This window comes from Terrapene carolina, unplaced genomic scaffold (assembly GCF_002925995.2).
Source record: "Terrapene carolina triunguis isolate 2854851 unplaced genomic scaffold, T_m_triunguis-2.0 Scaffold93, whole genome shotgun sequence".
Taxonomy (NCBI): Eukaryota; Metazoa; Chordata; order Testudines; family Emydidae; genus Terrapene; species Terrapene triunguis.
The window spans coordinates 8,150,022-8,170,687 of record NW_020664444.1 but is presented as its reverse complement, the minus strand read 5'-3'; the positions used below and the strand labels follow the sequence as shown (position 1 = coordinate 8,170,687).

Genomic DNA, 20,666 nt, shown 5'->3' with positions numbered 1-20,666 from the left:
GAGGAAAACTGAAGCATGATCACATTTCCAGGCTGCTGCGCGGGTGTCCAGTCAGCTCAGCTCCAGACTGGATGCAAATTCAAACAGAAAAAACGCACAAGCGTTGGAGGTTGCTTTTGCGGGGGGGGGGTCAGGGGGGCAGCGGGGGGGGGGAACATTGGCGGGGGCAGATCTTTGCAGCATGCACAAGCCAACTTCATGAATGTCACGGTTAAAAGCTTAGGGGAAATCCTAAAAAAAAAATTCTACCCACTCAGCCTCTCTATCTCTTGGAAGGGGCGAAAACATTTCCCAGGCTTTAACTTCTTTGAGCCAAGAACCGGGATTTCCTTCGTCCATTGGTGCCAGAAGGCTTTAGATGCTCACTGAAACAGCAGTTTCTTACACTTGGTAGATAAGCTACCCTAAGCCACCACTACTATGAATCAGATTTATAACCAGTTAGCGGCGTGGCTGGCTTGAAACATTCCTTGTGTCCACGCATCACGAGAGCTGTGTCTTCCCCACCCTCCCCAGCTAGAGGTCTTGAGACTGGTGCAACTCACTTCTGGCAACACCCAGACCCCAAAAGCTGTGCTTTCTGTAACTGGTTTGGCTGGCCCTCCTTCCCTCCCAGCTCTCTGTGCAGTGGAATATCCCACATCGCATTGACCCACCTGCTGCTCTGGGTGCATGTTCTCCGGGCACTATGGCATGACTTGCCCAGATATTCCCAGAATGCACTGCTACACAGGTCAGGCACATGGTACAACCAGCTGCGCTGGCAGAAAGGTTGCTGCTTAGGTACAGATTGAACCACGTTCCTTGTAACCAGCTATGGAGACCATGCCCCCGACTGGCACAAGAGGGAAGCTGGAGGGTTGGCAGGGCCGTAAATGCGGTGTTAAAAGCCTGGACTCCTGGCTTCCCACAAGTAGCACCAGCACCCTCTTCATCAGTCTGGACCCAACACCCCAGGGAGCCCACAGCCCAGCCTGACATTTTCATTTGCCTGCCAAGGGATTTAAGCCCCTTTGGAGCGGGGAGTGGCTCAGAGCTAACCTGATACTGCACAATATACTTGTGAAAACCACAGCCCCAGGCAGCAAAACAGCTGTACCGGGGAACACAAGGAGAACGGCAGTCTGTTGAGGGCCAAACCCAGAGGCCCTTACTGTGTCTTCATCCAGTCGTGCTCCCATAGACGTGAACAGGAACTGGCCTTAGGATTTGGCCTCTACTGGAATGTATCCTCCTGGGGTGGCAGTTTCCAAACCGCTTTAAGCATGACCAGGCAAGACGCCGGAGTTAGGCCCACCTGGCCCTCCCCAGCATGGTCACACAGACCACAGAGCGCGAGCACCATTACCATTGTGATTCCAAGACTCCACACGTCGGACTTCACGTTGTAGCCCTTCTGGTTCAGTTCCGGGTTTATTCTCTCGGGCTGTAACGACAAGATGGAAGATGCATTCAACTCAACCTCATTTGCCCAACGTAGAATACAGATGGACAGACACCTGCCAGCGTATATCCTGGACTATGAAACCCAGCCTGGGTGGGCTCCCCATGGGCTGATGTTAGCGTGTAGGCTCCCACGAGAAAAGGTTATCTCTAAACGTGACTGATCAAAGCAATGTCTTGATCAGCCTTACCCACATTAATTCTGTTCTTCTTTCCCCACATTCCAACTCCCAGAAATGGCTTCTACTGCAATTGCCGCTATTATCAGTTATGGTGGCCCTCCTGGTGCCAGACACTGTGCAACCATCTGAGAAAAGGGCAGTTCCTGCCCCAAGGAATGTGCAGTCTGCACAGATAACAAGACAGCAACAGGTGGATAACGCTGGGCGGGGCGCTGGGAGGACAAGGCAAGCAGTGAAACAATCCTGATTAGTTCAGTAAGTAGAAATGTCAGCACACGAAGTGTCTAGCCAATGAGGAGGCAGCCAGCCAACCAACAGGCATCTTCTGCCAACCGCCAGGCTGGTAAGACGATTCCCTGTGCTATTCTGAGGACAGAAGATGGCAGGAGAGCAGCCTGGGTTACAGTGACAACGCGTGGTGCCCAATCCAACAAAGCCCAGGCTTAACTACGCGAGGAACCCGGCTGACTCAGTTATACAGATGTGCAGTGACTTGAGCGGGGCCAATTACATGCTTCAAGTTAAACCAAGTGCTTGGCTGAATCGGTGCCCCCAGAGAACATTCTGTGAGCAGTTCGATTTCAGGGCAGGTCAAAGGGAGTGGGCGGGGGTGTGACAGCGTACCCCATAAGGCTTTATGGGGAGGGGGTGCTTATAAATGTATGTATGACATAACTGGAATATGTTTTGTGCTGCCTGTGCCAGGTAACATATCTCCGTAAAGGTTATGGTCTACTATATCTATTCATCCTATTTGTACATATATATATCATTTTCTACTTGAGGTTAAGAATATGGGCTGTATGCTTGCTTGGTTTCTAAGTAAGCTTTGGGAGGCATTTGGTCAGCTTCTTTAGGAAGGAATTCGCCAGGTTAAGTACCTGATCAGGGAACAATGCATCTTGGAATGCTCCAATCCACATAAGAAGTCTTCCTGGAGACATGCAAGATTCCATGTGGGCAATGGCTTCAGCCTGTAAAGACTGAGTCATGCAGGGACATGTGACTTGCCCAGGTGACTCCAGAACTCCATCTTGGAGCTGGACTTTGCATAGGAGGGAGGAGGGGGGTCTCCTCCCACAAGAGAGAGTCTATTTAACCCTGGGAGAGACCCCTCCATTTTGTCTTCAGCTGGCTAAAGAAGGAGCCTCTACACCCCCCCAGTATGCTTGAAGGGAACTGAATCAAAAGACAGTAACTACAGGGGTTGTGAGAGATTGCTGGACCCAGGCTAAAGGGAGATTAGCCTGTAAAAGGGAGCATTCTGGAACTGGTGAGGAACTTATCTGTATTTAGTTTGATTAGGCATAGATTTGCGCATTTTGTTTTGTTTTGCTTGTGACTTACTTTGTTCTGTCTGTTACTACTTTGAACCACTTAAATTCTACTGTCTGTATTTAATAAAATCACTTTTTATTTAGTAATTTACTCAGAGTATGTATTGATACCTGGGGGAGCAAACAGCTGTGCATATCTCTCTATCTGTGTTATAGAGGGCGAACAACTTATGAGTTTGCCCTGCATAAGCTTTATGCAGGGTAAAACGGATTTATCTGGGTTTAGACCCCATTGGGAGTTGGGCATCTGAGTGCTAAAGACAAGCACACTCCTGTGAGCTGTTTTTGGGTAAACTTGCAGTTTTGGGACAAGTGATTCAGACCCTGGGTCTGTGTTGAAGTGGACTGGAGTGTCTAATTCAGCAAGACGGGGTGCTGGAGTCCTGAGCTGGCAGGGAAAACAGAAGCAGGGGTAGTCTTGGCACATCGGGTGGCAGCTCTCAAGGGGGTTTCTGTGATCCAACCCGTCACAGGGGGTTTGTTTTCAAACTACCCCATTCTGTTCCGATTTAAAATTAGGAGCTCGGGAGGGGACAGACCCCCCCCCCCAGCTGATCCAAGGCAGAATGCAGGCTCAAAATGACAGACCAGATTACGCATCCACACACACTTACAGCCATGTAGGGTTTACAGCCAGCGTCCATGGTCTTAGCAACGGAGTCCACCAAGTAGCCACTGATTCCAAAGTCGCACATTTTCACATGCCCCTCCTTGTTAATGAGAACGTTGGAAGGCTTCACATCTAACAGGATTACAGAGAGGGAGCGGATTACACCTTCAATTCAGAAAGCACAAAAGAAGTGGGCTACAGAGTTAAGGAGGCTTAAAACCAGGGAGTCAATGTTCCTATCTGGTAGAGACTTTGCAGGGAATCCTGGCTGACACAAGGGAGAGAGGATAAGCCAAAGGAAACAAGACCAGAAGTCAAAAGCCCCACTGATCCTGGATTTTAATATTATACGCTCTTATTTTTAGTATGCTTTGCACTTCTACGGCACCTTATATCCCAGGACAATGAGCTAAGCCTCTACCTCCTTAGGCAGCAGACAGATCTCCTCTAATGCAGAACCTGAAGCACAGACGGATTAAGTAACTTGCCCAAGGTTATGCCTCTGCTATAGCAGAGCAAGGAAGAGGACCTGAGTCTCCTGACTTCCAGTCCCCGAGTTTTAGCCATGAGTTCATCCTTCAGCCCCCGGCCAGCTGCAAGGAATTTGAGGGGATTTTTTTAAGTCTGCAATTTATGCTCATTCTTCAGGAGCTGAGGTTATGAGAGTGGGAAGTATGTGGAAATGAAATTGTTCCACATTCCAGATGGAAAGGAGAAAAGGCCCAGAATCATGTGGTGGGTTAGAAGTAAGGCTACGTTTTAGTCATGGGTATTTTGAGTAAAAGTCATGGACAGTAAACAAAAATTCACAGCCCGTGACCTGTCCATGACTTTTATTATATACCCCTAATGAAAATGTGGACCGGGGGGTGGTCTGGGGGCGCCACGGATGCTGGGGGGGGGGGGGGGGGGGGGGCCGGGGGCCCCCGGGGGGGGGGGGGGGGGGGGCGGCAGCACACAGCCCAGGACCCCTGCTGGTGCGGGGGGGGGGGGGGGCACGTGGCCCAGGACCCCTGCTGGTGCTGGGGGCTCAAACAGCCCGAGACAGCACCAGCCGTTGCAGAAGTCACAGAGGTCACAGAATCCGTGACAGACACGCAGCCTTAGTTATAAGCAACAACTTCAATGAGTCATGGGTGCCAAACATCCCTCAGGGTCAGGCCTTTAGGTTTGAAGCTTGTCTCAAGATTCTGCCAAATGAATCCAGGAGCCAGACACACCCAGCATCCTACAGGATTTGTGCCCTTTGAAGATGGATTCTAAGGCGAGAGAATCGTGCCGGCATGTCATTCTAGTCACCCAGCACTTACCTCTGTGAATCACTGACAGTTTACTGTGCAAATGCTCCAGTGCTCGCACAATCTAGAGAGCAGAAGAGAAAGAGCTCGTTAGACACACTGAACCTCACAGCGTCAGCCTTTCCCAGCAAAACCGCTTCTAAACGAGTGTCTTCGAACAGGTGGCTTGTGCCATTAGCTTCAGGGCAACAGCGCCGGCAACGCGTGGTCTCCATGCGTACATATGAACGTCACAATGCTTAGGACCTGTGCAGCATGCATCAGCGCCAAGCCCTGGGGCAGTGCAAGCTTCCAGAGTCAAAGGTGGGGTCGGCCGGGGGATGGTACTGAAGGACACCACACGGCATTCGCCGATAGAAAGTCAGCCACTCACAGACACAGCGATCTTCCCGAGGATATCCTCAGGGATCGTCTTCTTCTTCTCCAGGACCTTCTTGTAGAATTTATCCAGAGACGTGTCCATCAGCTCCATGCAGATCCACACATCGCCCTAATGAGGAGAGAAGCAGTTCATGAGGAGGAGGAGGAGGAATTTCCTTGCACAGAATCATCCTGAGATCAAATGAAGGTGCCAGTCCCTGCCCTTTTGATGCTTACAGCAACAGCTTACAGGTTTGCTCGCAGCAGCTCCTTCTGTATCAGAGCATCATGTCTGCCTGGGGCGTGGGCGGGATGAAGACACATGGGCCAAAGCTGCACTTAGATACCGTTGCAAGTACTGTTTTAGGGCCTGAGTCCAAAGTACAGCGACGTTGATGGAAAGATCCCCATGGATGCAATGGGCTTTGAATCAGAGCCTTAGTATGGAGATGGGACAGTGGAGGAGAGAGAGACTACCCCTCCACCCAGTCTCCTGGGCACTTTGTGGATGTAATATGGTGGCCTAGGATCTACTCCTTCTGGAGAATTGACGGATCTGTGCCATGCTGGAGTCCAACCATCCATGGAAACAGCCCATGCAGAATGGCAAGGGGAGGCTGGATATGGGGTTCTTCAAGAAACCATTTCACCCCGTACCATAAGCAGGTTAAGACCTGAGCTGCCAGGGTGCGCCAGACCTAATACTGCCCTGTTACCTCTCGGAAGAGGGCTCCATAGAAGGTGACTGTATAGAAGCAGTCTACTGTCCTCATGGAGATGTCCAAGTCCATCAGTAACCTCTTCTGCTCCTGAGTGTTCACGGTCGCTCGGATTCTCTGAGAAAGAAAAAAAAAAAAGTCATTAGCCAACGGTTACGCTCTTGGGCCCACACGTGACACCTTAAAGCTCCAAGCACTTAATGGGAGGTCTAAGGGCCCCATTGTTAACCTAACCTTCACTAGGCCTCTCATCTTGCATCTGCAGTGCTGACGATGCACAGAACTGCACCCACACCTTACATCATTTAGATGCGTAGGTCCCAGATTTCCAGGTGGTATACGTGGGTACCACTGAGGGATAGGAGTCTCCATTACCATTGGTTGACTCCGTGGCAGGCACTGAAGCATGCCAGCCCCTGAACGGGCACTTAGACATCCAAGTGGCCTACACAGCAGGTCCAAGTGACCGAGGGCACGAACCAAGTGGCTGGGATGTCATGCACTGAGCTTTGAAATGCTTCGGAGCTTCATGCCCTGCAGGAGTAGCGCTCCATTCCCTGCAGGAAGGTGGGTTCTGCTCATGCTTTCCCACTCGCCTAGTAAGTGCCTCCCCAAATCCAGCCCCACCAATGGAATGCTGGAGTCACACACAGAGCTAGGCAGGGTCTCCTTCACATCCAGGTACCCAAGGAGATGGGGGCTCAATCCAACAGCCAGTGGAGTCACTCGGGTTCTCTCCATCGGCTCCAACGGGAGCTAGACTGGGTTTCTAGAGGAGCTGCTCCCTGCTCTCTAGATCCTCACGCTCCGCTGCAGGAGACCCCAGTGTGCTGTTCTCACCTTGACAGCCATGATGGTGCCACTCTGCGCATGCCGTACTTTCTCCACCACTCCATAGGCCCCACGGCCCAGCTCCGAAATGGTCACCAAATCATCGGCCTCCACTTCAAAGTTCTGTAGGAGAGAGGACACATTACAGCCTACAACAGCACCGACAGGAGACGGACGAAACATGACTAAGAGTGGAGGAGCTACAATCCCTCCCCCGACTGCCACACCCGAAAATGGACACCAACCACAGAACCACGCCTTGACCTGAAGCGTCCACCCCAGACATTCACTTTGATGAGACCGTAACACACTGGTGTAGTTCAGTCGTGACTCCTGCTAGAGGTGGCCCACAGGACTATAGCAGCCTGCTGAATACGCACAACTAGCGAAGTTACTTCTTTGGCTCAAGTGATAGACCTAAAATTTTGGTCCCAGGTTTCGTCCCCACTGACCGCTGTGTCTGTAAGCAGGTCAGACGAACAACTTCACATCGCAAGGGCCAGGGAGGTTAATTAGCCCACTTTTCATTTGTCCCACCACAACTTGACTAGCGAATAAGAGGAGAAACACTGTGGAGCGTCCATTGGACATACTCAACCATGCTGGAAACCCAGCACCATCCTGTTTAGGCCTGTTCCCACTGCACAGGAGATGCTATCATGCAAAGAGAAGACCTGCTTAGGGCTAACAGCATCCAGTGGGCTGAACTCAAGTCTGAATTCAGGCCATCAGAGCGCCTCCTCCCACCAGACCCCTGTGAAGCTGGCTCCGTCCAAAGTTATTGAAACGTATCCACATTTGACAATCTCCCAGCATGAATCCATAGTCACAGTAGGTGCTAGCTGCAATCAACGAAGTGGTGGCCTAGGCTGGGCTTCTGCCTGCACTGGCTGGGACACACTTCACCTAAAGCATTTCCTAACAGCATAGACTGGGCCAGCACTCAACGCTAGACAGGGACCAGTGTCTGCAATGTTACAATATTAACATGAGAGACTCAGCTGCCATCGCAAGCAGACGTGGCTGGGAGAGCGGCACATAACTTGCTACGCAATATGCTCTAAAGACTGCAACTGCACCGCACGCTGCTAGGTTACTGCCTTTGTGAAGTGATTTAAACAGGACAGCGAGCCGGGCTCAGCGAACCGTCCCCTTCCCTGCCTGAGCACCTCCACCAAGTGCTTCCACACCATGGTCTCACTAAGTGGCCTTGCTCAAGCATGTGAAATCAATTAAACACACATGGCGCCACTAAGCCACCTCAGATGAACTCTGCAGCCGCCCTGATGCAGGGAGACACATACTGTGTCTGACTAACAAAGTCATATGCTGGCTGTTACAGAAGCCTGGGTACTGTATATTTTCCCAGCCCCATGTCTGAGATAACTGCTAAGACGGGAAAGCAGATTCCTTGCTGCCTTCTTCCCCACCCCCCGAGTAATTAGTTCGGTTTTATTACACACACACACACACACACACACACACACACCCCCCCTCAGTATCAGAATTACTGGTGCAAGGATATTTCTATAGTGGCTGAATAAGCAGCAAACAAGCAGCAAACCTGAGCTGAATGCTGGGCCCGCTCTACCCTGTACCATCTTGCATTCCACACGAAATACGGGGAAGCCATATGTCAACCTCGGGTGCAGCTGTGACCCAAGTGTGACCTCCAGCAATCCTGGGAACTATGGAACTCTATAAGCCTGTCCATCCCCTGCTCCATTCTGCTTCGCACACTTTTCAGACTCCAGCCAGGCAGCAAATGTGCTGCTACAGAAGCTCAATCAATAGACCTTTAGGGAACCTTATCAATGGGCTTGCGCATCGCAGCTATCCAAGAGATCTTCCACTTTCTGCCGCTTTAAACTGACATGTACCTAGGGACACGGAAGGAATGTCATTCAGTGCTGATCATGGACCCAAGCTTTTCTAGTTGGGTGAACCGATGGGAGAGGGAAAATGTTGACTCTCCAGCCCTAAGACATACAGAAGTCCCTTGTTTTAAAGGAACAATGCATTGTTATCTGTGTATAACCCCATATATTCAAGGCAACTGGAACTGGGGAAAAGCGACTTCTGCCTTATTTACACTTCATAGGAAGGACGGCCTGAAAGGTGAATCTTCCCTCACCTCCCCAAAAAAACATTAATAGTCATCTTGTTGATACCTTGGAAACTGCAATCTTGTCTACCCTAGGAGAGACTGGACAGCTGGAGAACTAGCAAGATTGTCAGGAATCAAAAGAAGATTGGAGATGGAGAACAAGAGTACACAGATATAACAATATGGATTAAAAAACCCTATGAGGTTTAGAAGGATCCAAAACAGATTTCAGGGCATAAACCAATCTCTAACTAATTGGGGTTAGGGACAGACTTCCCTGGGGGCAGGTTATCCCACCACTGCCTCCTGTACCTTCCTCTGAAACTACGGCTACTAGCTATTGTTGGATCCAAGTTCCTGGACCAGATGGTCTGATCCAGTCTAGCAATTCCTGTAATGTCCCTCATACCAATGAAGTGAAAGCTGGTTAATCAAGGAAGGGATTTTAATTGAGACGGTTTTTCTTTTAGGTGTTAAATGCAACAAAGTTAGAGTCAGCTCCACTCATCCTTTCTATCCTGGGCTGGGATAGCTTCCCGCACATCTGAGAGTCACTCAACAGTGCTTCCTTCGAAGAGATGAAGACTAGAATTGACGTTCCTGATATTTCTAAGAGTTGAGATTTTTTAACACACCCCTTTCCAGCCATCTTTATACATAGTGAGGAGCAGAAAGGGCTGACGCCCCCTTCTGCTCTTTGCATCATCAGGTTTGTTACATTACAGCTCTTGCTACAAGGCAAAGCAGAATTTAAACAGGGGAACACAGATGGTGAAGTAGGACACTTGCATGGATGCGGGCGACGGCAGAGTACCGTCTTCACCCACTCCAGGGCTCTCCCTACTTTCCATCTAGATATTATATGGCCATCGTCCCCTGGTATCTGTGCACCTGACAACCGTGAATGGATTTTATCCTTGCGACACCTCTGTGAGGTAGGGATGTGCAAGCCCCATTAAACAGACAGGGAACGGAGAGACCCAGGGTAGATTAAGTGACTTGCCCAAGGTCACACGGGGAGCATGTGCCCATGCTGATCCCATCTCTTGAGCCCAACTCACAGCTCCATCCGCTAGATTATCCTTCCTCCCCTACGTAATCATGGGCTACTCCCCCAAGATTTATTCGCACACCCATTCAGCGCAACAAAGACCAATCCGTTCCTCGCCCCGAGAATTGTGCGAGGAAGCTGCGAGCACTCCGCCCAGCCAGCTGTAGCCCTCCCTTTGCAAGGCAAGATTGGAATGGCCCCTGGTTTTGCTTTGGTCTTCAGGAAATCAACTATTTACACAAGAGTCAAAGCTAAGCTGTGAGGAAGGGCGGGTAAGGTAAGGCATTTGTTGCACAAGAGAGGACACCGCTCCAGAAACAACGCCTGCAGGTTACACCCGGAGTGGAGGGGGAACAGTGCTGTGTGCCCTAAAGATCCCTCTCTGTATTAGCCACCGGACCGTGTAATGGTCAGGGGAGAACTCTGCCACACGTGGCCTTTTAACTCTCAACACTGTCCACGAACGCCAGATGTCTCTGGCCCCCGTATGGTCCAGGAAGCAGGGGAGTTCCACGCCTGAGCTCAGCCGTCAGGCATGCACTGCCCAGCACAGGAAGACGCCAGCCGCTTCCCCTGCAATACAGCACATCCTGGAAGGAGCTGGCTAGGGCAGGGGGCAGGTCAGCAAGCAGAGTTAGGCTGACCGGGAGACCCCGTGCAAATCACTACCCAAGGGGGCTGCCTCCCGTCGATGCCAGCGGACGAAGCGTGCAGCAGCAGGCTCCCAGCTCCCAAGAGGGCATCTGCGCTGCCTCCAGAGCAGACATTCAGCGAGCACTCCAGTTTATTCTTTTATTCGGGCATTTGCAAGAACCGCTTCCAAAAGCCAGCGGCTCCTTCCCCATGAAGGGCCGATGGAGTTGCCAGGATCATCCTCCCCGCTGCTTGCCATGGTCTGAGTTCCCACCCGCCAGGGTGCCAATCCCCTCCACGCTGCTGTGCCAATGCCCGACAGGGCTTGTTTAGGGTTAGCACAGGGGCCACAATGCACATTTTTATGGGTTGCAAAGATAGAGTGGACTATGGCTGGGTTTCAAGGCACAATCGCAGGTGCCTCAATGCTCCCTCTCTGCCCAGGCCGTCTCCCTGCCCCATGCTGCTCCACTCTGATGTGCAGGCAGCACAAAAGTCACAGGGAGCCAGAGCAAGACCCCGGCACACAAAGGGGAAGTCAAGGGCCTGTAGAGACGCTCATACCACAGCACAGCAGCCTGAGGGGAAAGAGGCCGCATGCACCTGCCGGAGAGGGAGGGGACGTTTCTGGCCAGCCAGTTCTGTCACTTGTTTCATTAAAACAAGCGGCACGTACGCTGCACGCTCAGCGGCATCTAGTATCCCTCAAGGTAGGGAGGCAGCGTGCAGCTCCGCACTGGGACTGCTTGGAGAGCCACAGGGCAAGGAAACGGACCAGCAGGCAGAGAGTCCTTTCCCTGAGCTCCAGCCCCCGTAGAGCACCGCACTGCCAGGCTGCTACAAAGCATCTTTCTCCCCCCACAAACTATTAATATGCACATTACCCAATGGCCACTCAAACAAAGGCAATTGGGCCATGTTGCGGGAATGAGCGCCGGCTTCCCCTTCCCCCTGCACGGAGGGCTGGAGACCCAGATCTTATCTGACTTGCCACCTGTCCAGGATGGAAGGTAAGCAGCTAGTTATAGCTCTCCTCTAAGGCACTATTTTTAGCCCCACTGCCAACAGCCTGACACGGCCCCAGGAGGGCCCGTAACAAGAGACCGAACGAGCAGAGGCAACAGCTATTTCCAGCTGGTGTTTTTCATTAGCTCACTAGGCATTGCAGGGTAAATCCAAGGGAGACAGGGGAGCAAAGGTGTGGAGTCACGGAAGGGTTATGGCACCATCCAAGACCCAGGCATGGCTTCTCTTTAGAGGCCTGCAATGAACAGCCCTGGGAATTAGCAACGCAAGCGGGGCTTCGTTAGTGAGCGTGCATGGAGCTCACTCTGACTGCACACTGGAGGACGGGTCCTTCACCTCTGGGCGAGGTCACCTTCTGCCCTTCAGCTGCACAGCGCTTCACACAGCTGGGTAAACTCATTCCCTCCCACATGGCTTCGGTGCAGTCCATTGGCCCCGTGATAAGGCAGGCATTGAAGCAAGCCACATGACATGCCACGTTGCCCTGTAGCCACAGAGAGGATAAGGGCCCTGCTACTACTGCCAAAGGAGGGAGATTTCTGCTTGCTCAAGCAGTAGCCCATGCCTGGTGTGGGGGCCAAGAGATCAGGGTTGTAATCCCCAGCCCTGCACGTGGGGGAGTGTGCCTGTTCTCTGCAGCGCGTGGACTTGTTCCAGAAGCACAATAGCTTTGCACACCCACCACAAGACTCTCTATCCTGCAGGATCCCAAAGTGATCTAACCAAGGAAGGCCAGACCTACACGACAAACTTTGGGTGACGCAAGTGACGTCGGCATTCAGCCACCCCAGCTGGTACACCGCTCGCATCAATACAAAGCGCAATGTCTTCTGGGAAATTTTTGCAACGTGTTGTGTGATAGACATGACTCGCCCAGGGATCTCTGGGAGCTAAGGGTCAAGTTCCCAGCATGCAACTTTCTCCAGCCCATAATGCTATCCATAGCCCATTAAAAGACATGAAAATTAAGTCCCTCAAACCCGCGTGGCTCATTTCGCTGTCCGCCGTCTGGGACAGAAGCAGGAAACCTGCAGAGCTCTGTTCTATTCTCATGAGCATTGCTGGGCCGGTGGCCTAAAGGAGACAGACTGGGGCTCAGAAGACCCAGTTCTGCCACAGATTTTCCGTGTGACCTTGAACAAGTCTCGTCTTCTCTGTCCCTCAGCTTTTCCATGTAGAAAACAGAGACAATGCTGCCCTACAGCACAGGGTGCATTTCGAGACCCTGACGTACAAGGTGCCAGAGACCTATTTGCTACACAGCCCTGGTGACGGCCCCCACCTCTGAGGCAGAGGGTGTCACTAGGCTGACAGTGGATGCACACGACCATGAGATGGGGGGAGGTATTTTGGGCAAGCCTCCGTCTCTTACAATAAGGGGCCAGGGGATCCCCTCATGTCCATGCACAGAAGAAGAGAGCCTCTCTTCTTAAAGGTGCCACCTTGACGAGCCCCACAAGGAATGCAGCATGCTATCTGCCTCTGAAGAACAATGGGTTTTGTCAGCTCGGTCTGGATTCCAACCAACGTGTCTGAAGAGCACAGGTTTTGCACTCCTGGTGCACAGATCCCTTCACCACCTCCTGCTAGAATCACTGCTGGTCTTGTTCCTTTCTGTACTGCAGGGCCCGCTCAGGGAGCCAAGGACTCCACTCCAGCAGGCCTCTGAGCTGCATCATCCTATTACTCACTCTCTCCGGCACCTACCATGACTTGGGTGGAGTTCTCTGGCCTGTGCCATGCAGGGGGTCAGGCTGGAGGATCGGAATGGTCCCTTCTGGCCTTAATCCATTAACTGCTAATTCCCAATTCCCCACCCCACCTCCATCAGCTCTACCATTTGGCCATTCACCTTTTAGACCCTGATGCAGAAACGCATCACTGAACGTGGGGAAGGTTTTGCAGACTGAAATATCAACCCATTGTAGAAACCCCAAGGGAGGCAGCAGGAGTGCACGTTGCCACCAGGGTGAGCTCAACGCTCTTTGAAATGTAAGACTGCTTTCGTAGAGGTTTGACAATTGGTGAGATGGGACAGAGACGGATCTGACACACGTGTTTAAATATGGGGGTGGCGAGGTACGAGCAAGGACCAGAAGAAGGAAAAACCATTGAAACATACTTTATCTCCAATCGTAATGAAGGTTCTGGAGTCCAAGTTCCTCGGGGGCCTGCACGGAAAAAAGAGAAGTTAGCAAGGAGATCAGTGACTGCAGGTCTCAAACCCATGAAGCGCTTGCATTGCCCACATCTCCATCCTTAGGGTCCCATTTACAAATACAGGCCTCTATCCTGCCAGCACTGGAGTACATATGTAGCCTTCCTCACGCACGGAGCCGCCGCTGCCTACTCGCACGATTCAAGCAATGCACGTGCTCCACTGTTTGTTGAGTCCGGGCCATAGTCAACCCGAAGGAGTCAAATACATCCAACCAATGGGCCAGTGGAGATTCTCTCACATCAGGAGATCAGCCAGAGATACTGATTTATGACATTCAGTGATTTCATGGTGGACTAGCCCAGCCGGTCACATCATGACATCCACCGTCAACACAACATGACTGCCAAGTAGCATGAAAAACCCAGCTATAGAAGACAGAAGCTATTTCCTAGATGAGGCATTTTGTTTACTTAAGGGCCTGTTTCACTCACCTCTGACACTTCATGCATCCGATGAAGTGGGCTCTAGCTCACGAAAGCTTAGGCCCAAATAAATGTGTTAGTCTCTAAGGTGCCACAAGGACTCCTCGTTGTTTTTGCTGATACAGACTAACACAGCTACCCCTCTGAAACCTGTCACAAGTAGACCTAACATTTTAGTGGCACTGTGCTGCAACTATCTACCACCTTCAATTATTGTTAAAATATATTTTAAAATCTAGGTTTATTTTCCATCGCTCAAGCATGATTCCTTCCCCCCTCGCTGCCACTCCTCCTTAGCTCGGAGGATAAGAACAGCCAGTTAAGTTTAGCCTCCGGATTCTCGTGTGCTAGCACAACATTGCAATGTCTGCCTTCAAGGAATGGTTTCATTCCAAAGCAAAAGCTCTGCACTGCTCTCCAAGGTCACGGAAATATTTCTGTTACACTTTGTAAAGCTCAGAAAAACCTAGGTTTGAGGCCTAAGCTATTGTATAGCATCCCTTTTACGAGGAGCCCTCTGGGAGTGAGGACAAGGACAGGTAGATAACAGTGCGTTCACACATTAGGCTTTCCCCTTTGGAGACTTGCATTCAAATGTTGAGAGGAGCATAACTGAAGGAGCCTGATGGTTCGCCAACTGGTGGCCTCTGCTAGGAGCAGTTTAGGAATAAACCTGGTGCAGTGCTGCAGGTCAGGACAAAGGGGCGGGCAGGGCCTTGTACCTGTCTGCATGCTGCCAAACTCTGATCACTGCTACGAATGGTTCTCCATCCCATGTGCAACAAGGAATGACTTCCACAGTAAACAGGAGAGAGACACATTCCAGTGAGCTGAGATACAAGTGGGCACCAAACACAGGCACCGGATTGCGGCAACAAAAACAAACCAGATATTCTGGTCCCTCCTTGTACCAAGGCATTAGTGAGTTAATGATTGAAATTAACACCGATGCAGCAAGATTCCAGCGGCCCGTTAAATAACATTTCCCAGCTCTGACGCCCGCAGCCGGCTCACAGGTCACATGGCGCTTCTAATCCTAATACACACAACCTGCAGCATGTCAGAGAGATCAATGGCTTGCAGCGTGGATTGGTCAATGCCACTGCAAGCTGGGCATCTAGGCGCTACCACAATACCGAGAAAAAAGGTTTAAAAATTAAATTTACACCAAAAAAATAGAACTAAAAGAAAGCTGGATTTCTAAAATTGAAATGGAATATTCCTCTCGCGTTGGCAAATCTTTAAATCTTTAGCCTGAAATCTCAAGGCAGACTTGCAGGAGCATGGAAAGTCAGCACTCAGTGGCAGCGACTTACGTTGGGTTCACGACAGGTTGCTTGATGGGGGGACATGTTATTTTCAGATCCCGTTTTTTCTTGCCTTTCACTGAAAGAGAGAAGAGACACCTGACAGCTACAGACACGTTTGCTAATTCCCCCCTCCCCAAAGCATCTTCCTACCCTGCACGTATAGACTGGCTACAGCAAAGTTACAGCCACTTGAACCCCGGGGATGGCTGGCTGCTTTCCATTATAGCTGGATCCAAGCAGAACAGGAAGTAACTCGGGGGTTCAGAAATGGTTCGAAGCCAGATATCACAGCCCAGTCTTAACCTCCCTTTGCCAGATCGTTCGGCCCATAAGGGAAACCGATCTACCTTGGGCTTCTCCTTAGTCTAGTCTTTTGTTCCTCCTCTCTCCAACTGCTTTGGTGGTTTCCTCCTCCTACCTCTCGAGAACAGTCTATGTCACAACAGAACGTAGCCAGCAAGAGACACTGAAGAGCAAGTTGGCGGGGAATGCTCTCTTCATGACTGTCCCATTAAGGAACAGGGCAACTCCAGCACAACGGGGCTTCGAAGGGCTTTAAAAACAGACAAGTGGTGCAAGGAACCAGATGCACCAGCCTTTCGTTTCTGGGGAGACCAAAGGCCTGATTCTCCTCTGCCTTGCACCTTGTCATCAACACCTGTAGGAAGTGGGTGTAGTGCTACCAGCTGTAGGTGATAACAGGGCAGGGGAGGATCAAGCCATTGGCTTTACATTTTGTGTCAGTCACAAGTGAAAACAGGCTGTGGGTCTCGTCACAGCCACTAACGGACATTTGTCCACATCACAGAAGCCCAGGCTAGAACACCATTGTCCAAGGATAGCAGGACAAAAAGGGGCCTGGCAAAGCACCTTGGCCAAGCTGTGTGCGATCACACCGCTCTTACGATCTCTGATGCACTTTTAATTACGCAGATCAACTTAAATAAATCATTTTGCTGGGCACCTACCTGGCTTGGGTGGCTCTAAAGATCCTCTGGGATCTAAAAAAAAAAAGAAAAAAAGAGAGAAAGATTAGATCAGTTTTAATGGAGTAAGACCAGGCTTGGTACAAATCAAGCCTCCATGCTACTGGGTAACACAAAATTCACTCCAGCACTCAACACACATCTGAAAAGGAAAGTGGCCCTGTTTGTATTTTCCGCAAAGGTAGAAGAAGCTCAAAATGGAGCTGCAGCAGAATTGGAGAGGATATCCTGCAATTAAGGTGTTCTGCCAAATTCGGCAGAATTCATTAGGCATGGAAGCTGCAGCCTACAGCGGAGACTCTGCAAAAAGAGCACCTTCAATAAGCCGAGCTCCCTTCTTATTTTATGCGTTAACTGTGCTGGGTTGATAGGAGATCTTTTGGCCACATGAGGTCGCCGCACCATTAATGTTACATGACAGAAGCGCAAGCCACCAGATCCCACAAGCTTCACTCAGCACAAGAGTATCGTTGATTTCATCCGGGAGGAGCTAGTAGGCAGCTGTTAAGAGGTTCCCGTTTTACAGACACTAACCTACCTGAGCCTTGTGAAAGTACCAAAAGAAAGATTGCAGCTCTTTTAACGCATTGACCTAGAAGACACCCGAAGAGAGGAGTGTTCTAGTGACCTGATCGCAGGAACTCCCCGGTTCTACTAGCAGCTAAATGCCCCTAAGCAAGTTACAACCTCTCTGCGAAGTGGGAATGGTACCTACCCACCTGCCTCACGGGGGCATAGTCAAAGTGTGTCCAAGTCTCTGAACACAACCGAGGGGGAGCAGAGATCTCAGAGTGGAGACAGCAGGACATCAGTGCTGAATGGCAGCAAGGCTGCTGTGCGTACAGGAGAGGAGAATTCCTGCAGTAGCATCAACGGACCCAGAGAGGCAGCAATTGCCACGGCCCTCTGTGTCCTGATCAGACAGACGAGCCGTACATAATGTTCCCAACACAAACTGTTGCTGTGCATGTCACCAGATGCCCCTGACAATAAGAGCTCCTGAAATACACTTCTCATCTTCCCCTCTCCTCCCGCAAACTGCAGCCTTGCTAATGGCTCAGGACATGGAAGGGGGGCAGGGTGGAAAACGCAGATCTGAAGGTTTTTGCTAGGAGGCCGTGTGGATTCCAGCCCCTGGCACCCCAGTCAAAGAGCTTAATAATGCCACCTGCTTTCATACCACGTTGTAGGATGGCTCAGAACAAATGCCAGGAGGGAAACGTTATGCAGACCACCTGATCAGAGCAGCCACTGGATATCAGAGGCCCTTCCTCCACCACCCCACTGCCTTTCATCTCCTCTGCTCCAGAGTTCAATGGAGCAGCAGCCTCCTTATGTCGCAGTCAATCCCTGTGATCTGGCGAACGTACACAACAGCACTGAGCTAGAGCACTGGGCAAGCCATCCATCTTTGGTCACCCAACGGCCGACGGCGCCCTGGCCTCTGGCTGCCAAGGTTCACCCCAGGAAGATTCGCTGGCAGCAGCTACACCACGAGTTGCCCCATAGGGCATGCTTGGTTAATGACCATTGGTACCACCCCGTGCAATGGAAAGGTTAATCCCTCTGGGGTGTTCTCTACCCCTGTCCAAGCCCTGAAGAGACCCTCCTTGGAGCCTGTCAGTTCTGCTCCTAGACCAACTGGGACGCTGCTGAGCAAGGCAACCCCCTTCCCTCTCCCCAGGCCCAGTACCAAAGCACACTGCACCAGCAGCACTCCCGTCCTATCCCATTGAGGGAGGTGGGCTCGGTCAGTAGCCCCTTCTTATTAGCCTCGCCTTCCCCATCATGCACCAACTAAACCAGCCTGGCAGCTCCCATATTTATTCCCTTGAGATAAGGAAAAGGATTGTAACTTGTGTCACAATGAAATCCCCGCCACCTTAGCCAACAACAGTCCTACACTCTTGGGGGGCAGAGGTGCAAGCTCTCTGACTAGCCTCAACAGCAAGTGGCCAGCTCTGCTGGAGAGTCTGCCTTCTGTTTAACGAGCTGTCAACGCTGCATGCTAGCAAACCTGAAACTGACTGCTGCAGTTTTTCCTCACCGAGCCCAGCTGGGTGAGGGAAGCTATAAATAACCCTGGGAGATTTACACTCGGATGATACTTCTCTGAATACTTGCTTGAGTACCATAGGAGCAAACACGAAACATAAATCCATTCACCAGCTCTGAAATTCCCCACCCCCAGAAGCCAGGCGTTTCCAGGTGCCGAGAGCTCACCTCAGAGCCACAAATTAGAGCCCACGGACGCCAGCTCAGATCACCTCTCTGCTCTGCCCAATTCGCCTGCTGCAGCAGCACAGAGCATGCACCAAGACTCACTGGCTTCTCCTGCACTTCATTTTGGCCCTGAATCAGCAAAACTCTTTAGCACGTGCTTAACTTTAAGCACATGCTTGACTCCACCCCTACTTAGCACTTAGGGTGGAATTTTTCCAAATGGGCTTAAGTGACTTGGGAGCACACGTCCCATTCACTTGCAGGGGCGAATTCCCTTTCAGTGGGCCCAAAGTCAACAAGTCTGGAAAATCCCACCCATAAGCACATACTTAAGTTCCATCAAAACGAAGGGATTTCAGTGCTTTGCTCAGTCAGGGCCTTTTAAGAGAACTCTGCCTCCTGCCCAACCCCCCAGCCCCAACAACGGAGTGTAACCTTGTCCAAAAGTAGAGCCCTTTGCTCCCGCACTTCCTGCTGTGTGCATTCACCCAGTCCAGTGCACTGATAAAGGCCGTGCAAGCCTCTTAGGGCGAATTCAGATGGAGTGAGGCTCCAGGTCTCAAATTGCCACCCGGCCATGCAGTGTACACGGTCCAGCTCCAGCTACCCACTCAGAGAAGCGGTTCTGTGGGTGGGGGACGTGTCATTCTAAGAGGGTCCTGGTGCATTTGTATTCAGCATGAGTCCAGTGGCTTTATAAAACACCAGCTTCCCTTTTTTTGTGCCTGCAAATGAGAACGAGTCAACATCTGCCTGCATGCCCCTCCCAATGAGATGCCCACATGCCTTTGTGTGCACCTGCAAATCATTATGCCCATAAAACTGCATCTGTACTCGTTTGTGGGCACAGAAAGGGAGGCTGGTTTAAGGCCTCCATTGGGAGCCAGAGCTGAAGGTGGCTGTTAAAAAGCCTCTGTCTCTGCTGGAAACTGAAATGAGCTGGATCTGGTTTAAAGGAAGCTATTTTGCTTAATCCTTCTGCTGCCCATTTACCCACTATTGCTCTGAAGTTACCATAGTAACTACCGGCAGCATATACAATGCCGCTTCTATGCTACAGGCTTCATTGAGGCGTGCAGCACCGTGATAAGTGACGCATTCAGCCGGTGCCTAGGCAGGCTCCAGGTACCGTTCTGACTCGCTGTAGACTCCCATCTTGGCCCTGAACATAAGGGTCAGTCCAGAGGTAGCTGGGGCCAAGTCAAACATCTCTGCACTACGTTACTTAATAGATTGCATGTCCGCAGAGAACAGTCCCCTTGCAATGGCAGAGAGGGAGGATGGTGCAGAGCTTAGGGCGTTAGCCTGGGACTCAGACCTGAGACTGATACCCTGCTCTGCCACAGCCTTCCCATGTGACCTTAGGTAAGACACTTAGTCTCCCTGGGTACGTCTACATGGCAGACAGACACCCGCAGCTGGCCCGTGCCAGCCGACTTGGGCTAAGAGGCTCAGGCTAAGGGGTTATTTAATTGCCGAGTAGAGATTCGGGCCAAGGCTGGAGCCCGGGCTCTAGGACTCTGCGAGGTGGGAGGGTCCCAGAGCTCAGGCTGCAGCCCGAGCCAGAATCTCTATTCTTCAATTAAACAGCTCCCTGAGCCAGAGTCAGCTGGCACGGGCCAGTGCCGGTGTGTAATTGCAGTGCAGACATATCCTCTGTGCCTCAGTTTCCCATCTGTAAAGCAGAGATTACAGCACCGTGGTTTTGCAAGGACAACACACACTGAAGACTGATGCACCCCGCTATATGGTCCATGGCGGGGGGGGCATAGACTGAAAAGGCAGCTCTCAGGAATGGTTTCAGAGCTCCTGGTGAAAACCCCAAATGGAAGCATGCTTGCCCCTCACTCTTCTAGAAGACAAGCACAGGACCTGTCTCTGCTGGTGAACATGGGGGCTTTGTTGTT

General features: G+C 51.2%; 1 protein-coding gene across 2 annotated transcripts in view; it reads right to left on the bottom strand.

The window, feature by feature from the left end:
- Positions 1–20,666, bottom strand: part of MAP2K3 (mitogen-activated protein kinase kinase 3) — a 56,629-nt gene that overhangs the window by 6,763 nt on the left and 29,200 nt on the right. For both annotated transcript variants that reach the window (XM_024205221.3, XM_024205220.3), the window contains exons 2-10: positions 16,519–16,551; positions 15,557–15,626; positions 13,720–13,768; positions 6,790–6,903; positions 5,947–6,066; positions 5,244–5,360; positions 4,883–4,934; positions 3,577–3,704; positions 1,349–1,426 (exon numbers count right to left, since the gene is read on the bottom strand). In XM_024205221.3, coding sequence (XP_024060989.1) covers positions 1,349–1,426; positions 3,577–3,704; positions 4,883–4,934; positions 5,244–5,360; positions 5,947–6,066; positions 6,790–6,903; positions 13,720–13,768; positions 15,557–15,626; positions 16,519–16,551 — 761 coding nt within the window. The remainder of the gene's footprint in view (positions 1–1,348; positions 1,427–3,576; positions 3,705–4,882; positions 4,935–5,243; positions 5,361–5,946; positions 6,067–6,789; positions 6,904–13,719; positions 13,769–15,556; positions 15,627–16,518; positions 16,552–20,666) is intronic.